Source organism: Pyxicephalus adspersus, chromosome 10 (genome assembly GCF_032062135.1).
Source record: "Pyxicephalus adspersus chromosome 10, UCB_Pads_2.0, whole genome shotgun sequence".
Classification (NCBI taxonomy): Eukaryota; Metazoa; Chordata; class Amphibia; order Anura; family Pyxicephalidae; genus Pyxicephalus; species Pyxicephalus adspersus.
Window position 1 is genome coordinate 52,526,513 of NC_092867.1, and position 10,588 is coordinate 52,537,100.

Consider the following 10,588-nt stretch of genomic DNA (forward strand, 5'->3'; position numbering starts at 1 on the left):
TTTGGGATATAAAGCTTACATATACTCCAACCTGTGTGTTCATTTACCTGCAATGGTTAATGTTGTATGCTGGGTGTAGTGGTTCATCGGGTGCTGTTTTATATTACTGTTATTATTTCTGGTTAATGTCCCAGGAAGGGAGCCCCTCTGCTAACAGAGACCCTGTCCTGGGTGGAGGCACTGCCAACTTTTTATTATCCTCACTCTTCCACATTGCAGATGACAAAAATGTTTCTTTTCATCAAAGATGTAGTCATCTGAGAATCTCTTGAGTACACCCCATTGCCTGTATCCTTAAAAGCAGTGAAGTCACTGCAGTGAGATGGTTGGGGACAGTCCAGTGTAGGATTATATACAGAATGTTAGGGGAAATTATGGGGACATTTTAAGCAACACATCAACCATTGCACATTCATGAAATTGTCAGTCTACAATATTTATGAATGTTTTAGAAGCATCATATAAAAAAGGCACATTAAACAAAGTTTATTACTTATTTAGGCATATTCAATACACAATCATTTTTTTAATCCACTTCACATAATTGGGTATTCAAAGTGTACACAGCAGATGAAAACCCAAATCAGTAAAATTGCATTTACGCTGTAATGTTAATGTAATTTCAGTTTGATACCTGCAGTCTTTAAAAATACCTATTCATTTTGTCATGAAATGTCATCTCTTATAGAGTGACAACAGTCTCTAAATTGTATTTAGGCATTTTCACCTTACAAACATCCATACAACCCAGATTACAAAAGACTGAACAACAATTTTTATTATCAGGCAGCCAATGCAAGAGCAGCGGTATTTTGATTGAAGTGACCGGAAAAAAGTTGAAAGTGATCAGAAACTCTTTTCGAGTTAATACAGTATATAAGAGATACAAATGGTAAAAACACTATTTTATTTTAAAAAAACACTTAATGGTAAATGTTTATTATACACAGTTCCTTTAGCACAATAAATTACATCTCGTTAGGGTTTATCTCTTCTTTTATTTGAGCTCATACTGTACATGTAAATGTTGTGTCCTGAGATTTACACAATTCTGATATTTCAATATACAGATGGTCCCCGAAATATATACGAGATTGGAAATGTAGGTTTGTTCTCAAGTTGAATTTGTATGTAAGTCGGAACAGGTACATTATTTTAATAAATGCAATTTGGACAAATGTTTGTCTTAACATATTATTAGGCAGTGAGATGTGATTTACTGCATAAAATCCTCACTGTGAGTTAATCACAAACAAAAACTTTATTAACTTCTGGAGCAAGCTATGCTTTGATATGCAAAAAGAAACATTTACTTCATTTACATGCCAGCTGATTATCAAATGTATCCTGGTACCACTGTGTATAAAAATTTTTGAACTACCCAATTAATGCTTGTGCTTTGCCTTTTGAATATTGAACAAATAAATTATAAAACAGATTTGTCCAGTTACGTGAATTCGTAAAATAGGGAGTTGCTAATCTGCATGTCAGGAACAGCAAAAATGTAATAGCTGTAGATGCTGCTGATTTAATCATTATGTTATGCCAGTTTTGCCCCAGTCCCTAGGGGTTCCTTGTACTGTAGATGACTGGCTTTCCATTTGCTTGTACTTCTTGGGACAACACGACTTGGCAGTGCAAGCAAAATGACCCCAAAGACCAAGAGTAAAGGGAACAATGTAAAGCGGCATTACTCCCACTGACATTCAATGAATTGGCCTTATAAGGATTCCCCAACACCTGAAATATTTTAGGGGTTCATCTGGGGGTAAAAAGGTAAGAGAAAGCCTACTTTACTCTGGGTTTCTGTAGTGGCCAAAATATTTTCCTATTTATGGTAATAATTTTTTAAATGAGAACATATACAATGGCCTAACAGTAAAAACAATATTCAAATTATCTTACCAAACATAACATTTCTGCCAGTTTTTTATGCTTTGTAAACATCTGCTTGTTTGTCCATAGCAGCCCCTCATATACTTATTTTTCAGCTTCAAACTCTGAAAAAATGATTCAACAGGGACTGCTGTGTGCAATGCAGAAGATGATTTGCAGGCATGAGGCTCATTTCATTAACCAATAAAAATTGTTATTTGATGTAAAAACTTTTATTTTCAGCAATGAGAGCTGAATATAGAAAACAGACACATAGAGAAAATAATAAACATTATAATGAAAAATGCTTGGTGCTGAATAAATTAGGCTTATTGCCCTATGTGAGGTTGTGTATTCTAAAAGAGTTAGACAAAGTGGTGCTGAAAAAGCTGAAAACAGCAATTTTAGGGACTAAGCTCCATCTGAACCAAAAATTGCCAGCCAGGTAAAATAAATTTGGGAGTACATAAATCTAGACGGGGCTATCACTGCCCTGTGTACATTTTCCCACTGCCTACTACTATCATTTGAAAGAATGGTGGTAAGTGTTCTTGTCTGGTGATGTCAGGGTGGCCACACACCCAAAGAAAATGCATGAACGGGCTTAGTATTTCCATGAAAACAGTGGTGATTGTTTTTATTGCCAAGTGGTTGTCAGTGAATGGCACCACCCCTGACATTGCAGCCAATGGGAATACTCATCACCATATGAATATTTGGATGTTCAGCCCAATTGGACAATCAGCTTGAATCTGAACAGTACCACTATTCCTAATACTTTCTTAACATTTTAACTTATTGCAGGGAATGTAAATATATTTACAAAGTCAGGATTTTGGCCAGTTAAAATGGTTTCTTACGAAGACGATATCCATGTTTAACATTCTGATAGGGCAACAAAGCTAAACAAAATGGGCCTAGCAAATATAGAAGGTCACATAATAATTTTACAGGGGCATATAGCATATAAGTTCTGGCAATATATCAATTTTAGCAAACCACTATTTAAAGATGAATGTATGTATTGTATCTTACTGTATGGTTTTAATTCATTACATGGCCAGTGCTAAAAGCCTGCATATTTTAAAGGGTTTACAGTATGTGTGATCTGCTTTGGGTTTGTATGCAGTATCAGTATGTTCCTGAGGATTGCAATCACTCCAGAAACAACTTTAGAAGCAGCCACAATGGAGAAGAATGCAAAATTGCAAAGAGGAAGTAGAAACTTTGGGGAGTGGGGTAGTAATGACAGAAGTTACTGATAACAGAAGGTGCTTCTTTGGAAATTTAGAGCAAGGAAAGGGGAACACAAAAAAGAAAAGTAAAGAAGATGAAACATCTCCAGGGGTCTATCTCCATCCAGCAAGGGTATGAAGCTGGGTTGAAGAAAGCTACCACTGCTAAGAACACAAAAAGAGCAAATGTTCTTTTCCTATTATATACAAGACTAGAAATATCAGTTGTAGAAAACAAAATGTGCATTATATGAAAAAATAAATATATCAATTTCTTGCAAAGTTATGTTGACTTGGCAAAAACAGCACTTATTTTTTTTAAAATAATTAAACTTTAGGCAAAATAGTTCACTTTAGTTTAAATCTAAATCCAAGAAAAAAAAATATTATGTCATCATCATACTAATCCTTAGATGTGGTGGTTGCACTTCTTTTAATATGTTAGGTGGTTCACATAAAAGAAATACATATATTTTGTAAATAAAAATACTAGTCTAGACTGGTAATCTGCAAAATCCGGCATTAGTAAAGTTTGTTGACAGATATCAGCTGCTCCATGATCCTCGTGCCAGTTTACTTTTACCAGGTCCAAGTACAGTACAACATTGCCAGTGATATCAATTTACATCCAATTGTTTTCATCATGTAGGCTTATTTATGTCAATGCAGCATTTTATTCTTAGCTCACTGTTATGTCCTTGCATTTTCAATGTCTCTATTGCCAAGTTCCAACTCCAGTGTCAGCATAATGTATTCCTTGATAAACTCAATCCTAAATATGAAATCCTTCTCTTTTTCGAGACAACTGTTTTATATTTTGCTGACAAGTCAATGCAAATTCTCTAGGCCCACAGAAATGGTAACAGGGCTACCGGCATCCACATTCTACTACTTTCATGTCTTCATAATTATTGTTGATGACGAGTTTATTGTTTTCCACATAAACAACTGGCATGGGTTCAAGCTTGGTAGGCACACAGCAAGGGTTGTTTACAACCTTTGGCTTATTATTATGCATTAATGACTGGATAACTGCATGTTTTGTAGGTGTCAAACCCTCTGTTATAGGGAAGTAGCATTTTCCTACACACTGACCAGCATCATATTGTTGAGGAAAAACAATAAATGAATCCCAGCCTATATCCTTAAAATTTACAATCATTGACTTTTTTGTACAAAGACTGCTTCCTGTACTTCGTTTTGACCTTGTCCTGTCCTCAGTTTTGGTTCTCCAAACCTTGTTGCGTTCCTCTATATGAGCTGTAGTGCTGTTTCTGAAGAATACTCCAGCATTGCTATCTTTTTCATGAAGTATCATTTGGCTCAGCTCCATCTTTGTTTCTCTTAATTGATTGCCCTTATGATCTGAAAAGATAATTAAAATTGGTGGATAACTACTATCAAAAGATACACCAACTATTCCCGAATTAGCACAAGTATTCTGATTGCTTTTGGTCTTCAAGATCATGCTAAGTTCATGATTTTCCATCCTAGTTTCTATCCATCGTTTAACGACTTTGGTAACATCAATTGTTGCATATTCACCGTTTTCAACATCTTTAGACACCAAGAAGAAATCTGGGCTTTCTGATTTGTTAGATGAGTTTTTGTTTACCGCGTCAAATAAACTAAGGTGTCCAAAACCCATTTTTCCCAACGATATCTTTAACTTGAGTTCTGCCTTTGTCACTAATTCATGCTTTGGAATGGAAACATTGAACAGAAGAATATGATTGTGCATGCAGTTTTTCTGAGTTGAAGATATTAGTATTTCTGCAAGAAAGAATAAAAAATTAGAATTGCACTAACAAATATATAAACAAAAGTGGATTCACCTAAAAAAAATTCTTTCTTTTAAAGTTTTTATCCCTGTTCTGGTGACATGTAGGATATATAGTTATGTTATTTCCATACACACAAATGCATTGGGAACACTGCACATTCTAATTAAAATCAAAAACAAAATCAAGAATAAAGGAATCAAATTTGTGTTATTCCTTTACAGAAAGTGAAGAAAATGGAATTGTAGGCTGTTGAAAACAAGCAGTGTCTTCATTTTATTTTACCATCTCAATCACTGTATATTTAGAAAAAAATGTGTTTCAAGACATCTGTATTGTAAGGAGTCTCCCAAATTCTGGCACCCATGAACAGGTATTCCATCCCAGGATGATTGGACTACATTGTACAACTCTTCTACGTTTCTTGGTTTTGCCTGAGAAATAGCATTTCTGATGGCATCAAACAAGTTTTCTATTGGATTAAGGCCTGGAGATTGGCTGGTCACTCCATAATATCAATCTTGTTGGTCCGCAACCAGGGTGTTGCTTATTTACCAATGTATCGAGGTCACTGTCTTTTTCAAATGCCCATTTTAAGGGCATTTATTTTTTGCCATAAGGCAACATGACCTCTTCAAGTATGTTGATGGATTCAAACTGAGCCATGATCCTGGTATGTGATAAATAGGTCCAACACCATAGTATGAAAAACATCCCAATATCATGATGATTGTGCCACCTTGATTTACTGTCTTCACAGTGTATTGTGGCTTGAATTCAGTGTTTGTAGGCTGACAAACTGTCTACAGCCCCTAGACCCAAAAAGAACAATCTAATAGTAATAGTCAGTAGTAGCCAATCGGCCAAAAATTATTTACATAATTCATTAAACTGCAAACACTTTAGTATACAGTAGTGTGAAAAATTGTTAGTTACATGTTTTATTTGAGCACATAAGGGGATAGATGCATTACTGGGATTTTATATAATCACATATATGATATATACAGTTTTTTATTATATTGATTATATCATATAGTTAATTAAATAAATAGGAAGTAGTGATGTTTATTGTAGGTATAATTCTGTTTTGTGGAGAACATCAGCACACTATTGTTAAAATATGGTGCTGTCCCCTAGCAGACATACTTTATGTGTTTTATGTAAATGTCAAACCAGTGTCTGACAGTGCCTACTACCCACCATTATCTGACATTAACTGAAATACTGCAAATGGAGTAACATGTAAAACCATGTAAAATAACTTCAGTTGTGAGATGTTTATGGTTTTCTTTGCATGAACTGCCATTTTCAGATATTGCACAACATTGCAATGAGATTCAAATCAGGGCTTTGAATAGGCCAAGTTAAACTGCCTAAAAGTAAAATATACTAGTTTGTCTAAAACTACTTCTGATGTCTAAGGGTGGCTATGCTGCTGCACTATAAATACATGCAACCACCACATCTAAGGATTAGTAAAATGATGACACATTTTTGTTCTTGGATTTAGATACACTTTAAAGTGAACTATTTTGCCTAAAGTTTAATATATGGTCCATTTTAATATTTCCAGAATGTGACCATAGCCCTCATAATCACTTTCTCTCAAAGGAGGATTTAGTTTACTTTTTCTTTCCTCATAGCTGAGATCATTGGTGCCATTTTTAAATTTACTTGCCCCTTGTTGCAACTTTCTCCAGTATAATTTTTTTGTGAACTGATGCCCAAAACTAAACTGCATAAATAGAACTAAACTTTACTTTTAAAACATGTTTTACTGTTATCCATTTAAATATAAAACATTCAAATATTAATTTTTAATGTTGTCTTCTATCCATGCAGTAGAAGGAGCTCTTGTCCTATTTTTACAACTTTACATTACAGCCCTGTAAAAGCTCCTTGCTCACAGAACTCAAATAAATCATTAGAGGAGCGAATACACCTCTCAATCAGATAAATCAGATAAGTCCCAATTAGGGATGAGAGAGAAGGCCTCTGACTTTCTCACAAAAATTCCCTCGAACTTCCGATGGGTCCGCAAAATTTTGGCAAACCGATTTTGCGGACCCATCGGAAGATCGAGGAAATTCTTACAGGGCAGTACTGCGGCTGCAATTAAGCCGTGGGAATCCTCCGGTGCGCAAATCCTCAGGCAATAAAGGTTAAATGAGGGCTTGCCCTCATTTAACCTCTGGTGCCCGGGGATCGTGCACACGATTCTCATGGCTGCATTTAATAATGCAGCCGCGGTACTCTTTCTGTTGGTGTCCCGTGGCTGTGCTCATCAATGAATGCATCCGTGGGAATTATCATAGGGTGATTCCCACAGCTGCATTCATTCATGATGAGCACAGCTGCGGGACTTCTGTGTTCTTGGATAGAGAATCTCTATCCAAGAACACATACTACAGGACTGCAAAAGCAATCAGGGGAGCGGAGCTGTCAGCTCCACTCGCCTGATTGCTCTTGCAGGTCCCCAAAAAATCAATCTCGACAAACGAATTTAAACAGGCCATTCAGCCCGAACGCAGCGAGAACGGCCCGATACGCAGCGAGATCGAATTTTAAAATTTCGCTTGCTCATCCCCAGTTCTAATATCTAAGGATAAGTTAAGCTGCTTTGTTATGCTGTATCTATAGTTACCCTATACTGCCCAGGGAAACTTTTTGCCCATTCCAGCCTAAATGCTACTAGTATATATAAATGCATTTAATTATAATTTTTATTCCAAGAAAAACTTGGATTTATAGTGAATAAAAATTTAAACTTTAAATCTATGTTTAAATGCAACCAGTGTAAATACCTGGTATGTCTCAAGTAGTTCCCTGCACGTAGGACTTGACTGTGAGAAGGGGAGGCAGAAGTAGGCTCCATTTAGCCAACATCAGTGTGTTGCAGGGCATATGTGCTGACAATAAACAGGCTGGAAAGAAGAAATAGTAGAAAGATTACCTCACTCCTGCACTACTACACTTTCACCCTCCAATCAGCAGGCTGGAATGTTTCAAGTTTTTTTTCTTTTTATTAAAGTTGTTTAGCCACCCAGCTAAAACCAATAAATAAAAGTAATTATTTATGTCAGTTGTTCTTTCTTGAAAAGATGGAAACTTTTGTTTTTACCAAATTTGGCCATAATGGATAGCTGTTGTCAATGTAGCTTCTTTGCAACCTGGGAGCTTTGTAGGGCTAGTAGAATTGATTTATCTCTCCTCTGCATACTTGATCCCCTAAGAATTTTCTACCTGGCTTCTAATCTATGGGAATTGGCTTCTAATCTATGAAATTCTTTGTTGGTAGATTAACCACTTTTCCTGTGCTCACATACTGGCACCGTTGTCACTCACTGTGGCCCAAAGCATCACAGCAGCATCTTTTTTCTTGTGTTCATATTAATACCATCAATATTTTAGTCCTGCAGATGATAACAAAAATAAGGTGTACTTCCCTATGGAGATCAGTGTAAGGGGGTATTTTACCACTAACTTCTAATGTAAGAAGCCGCCCCTCTGGTACCACTATAGGTTTGCTCTTGCAATGTAAAGGAGTAATCTACTAACCCTAAATATATGGGGCACTTTTTCAATTACCACTAATAAAAGGGAGCATACTTCCTCTCACTGACCACCAATGTAGAGGTAGGCATTTACACTGACTGCTAATGTAAAGAGATTTTTTACACTGCCCATGAATGTTAATTATGAGTTAACTATACTGGTCACAAACTCAAGAGAATTTTTATTAAGGTGTTTTATCCCTACAAGTTGCCTTTGACCACTAGTATAAAAATAATTAAAAAAGGGGTAAATAGGCCTAACCAATTGGTAGGAAGGATAAAAAATGCACACAAGGTGCCAGTAATCAGGAATAAGGAACTGTTTAGATTTTACAAGAAAGGAGAGCCATTGAGCGGTCAGTGTCCATAACATTTGCTATTGATATTTGTAGTTACTGTTTGGGAACACATTTTCTGGATACGGTAATATTTGTTAAATTGCAAACACAGACTCTGGATCCTGTTCCGTATAGAACTTTTTTTATATTTTAAGGGTATTAAAGCTTTACTTTTTGTCTTTTTGTGGTGCCAACACCCTAAAACAATGGACAATATATTTTATTTTAAGACCTTGTGTAAATTTAAATCTTAATGTCCTAATTTAAAATCTAACAGCAACAGGTGGTTTACAGAACAAAGTATAAGTATATATTGTAGCTGTAACTTTAGAAAGTGTCACCTCACAGTTTTGCTGATCCTTCCTGCATATGACCCACCTTGGACTACTGATAGAATGCTCAGGCAACAAGCATCGTATCAGAGGCAGCTGTATGAGAAGGTATTAGGATTCAACAACTTTCTGAATTGAAATGCCCTACCATCAGCACCCTATTTTTATGAAATGGTGTGAGTCACATTCTGCCCCAACTCCTTAGGTTTATTATATTTGTTGTTATACAGATTTATCCAATGTTCCTGTTTTTATTTTAAATACACATCCATACATGCACACAAGGTTCACATCAATGAAGCTAGACAGGTATAACATAAATTCCATTGCTATGTTGCCATTAGGATTTTACCCTTAGGACTTCTACTTCTTGTCATTTTTATATTCATACTGCTAGTAGATTGCCATGCTTTTGCTTGTTATTACTCTGTAAAAATTTTACCCGTGGATGACATGTGCAGTTGCATTGGATAATATTTAAAAGATATGCAATTAATGCTATTTTCACATTTCTTCCAATAAGGAAGGTTGGAGAGTCATTCATTACTTATAACATTTTGATACATTTTCACTTACCTTCAACATCAAAGCTCCTGATTATGTTAGCCATTGGCATTGATGTCCTGTCATAGGCATATTGGTTGTAAAGATCGATCATATATTGTGGTAGCTTCATCTTTGGCTTCTCTGGCATTATTGTCCTTGATAAATCCCAGGTTGGTTTAAGACCCTCCACTTTCTGCTCACTTAATGAGCTCTGGATCGACTCTTCTTCTTTATGATGATGCTGTTCCCAGTCCGGCAAAGGTTTAGGAAATGTAAACCTTGCTAGAAGAACCAAGAGAGTGCCAAACCCTGGTATTCTGGAAAACCACATATTTTTTTAACTTCACTTTTTAAGGTCCAGAGCTCCTGAAAAGACCCAATATTTTATAAGTTCCTCTAAGCACTGTTTCTGTGTCAGGACTAAAAATTGGTATGTCTTTGGATATTTTTTTTTCTCGCAACAGTTACCAACCAGACCAAATGTTATCAATTTGAACTTGGTTAATGAAGATTCTGTAAACACAGAAGACTTGTGTAGGACTTGAAGGGAGGAAGGTTCTTAATATACAGTACACAGGGGTCAAAACTTAATGATCTTAACTGTTTATGAACTAACAAACATTTTTGATTTGAAACTCCACAAAATATTACTAGTACAACCTTATTATATAAAAAATGACATAGTAGGATTTAATACTTTGCATTTACTTGTATGGACAAAAATATCTGAATCAATGTAACCAGCATGTCTGGAGCTGGGCATGGGGAAATACATAGCAGTGTTAATAGGATAGTGCCAATATATTTACCAACAACCACAATATAGTCACAACATAGTTACAAATGATAGTATACAGTTCTTTACATTAATCATAGAGAACCTCTGATATTAACCTTCATTTACATTTCCAAGCCTCAAATCAT

At 35.7% G+C, this 10,588-nt stretch overlaps 1 protein-coding gene across 1 annotated transcript; it reads right to left on the minus strand.

The window, feature by feature from the left end:
* Positions 1-303: 303 nt before the first annotated feature.
* LOC140338867 (dorsalin-1-like) lies at positions 304-10,053 on the minus strand. Its single transcript, XM_072423188.1, has 2 exons — positions 9,695-10,053; positions 304-4,883 (listed from the first exon to the last, which is right to left on the minus strand). The coding sequence occupies exons 1-2, from the start codon at positions 9,993-9,995 to the stop codon at positions 3,979-3,981; spliced, it is 1,206 nt and encodes a 401-aa protein (XP_072279289.1). The 5' UTR covers positions 9,996-10,053; the 3' UTR covers positions 304-3,978.
* Positions 10,054-10,588: the final 535 nt, after the last annotated feature.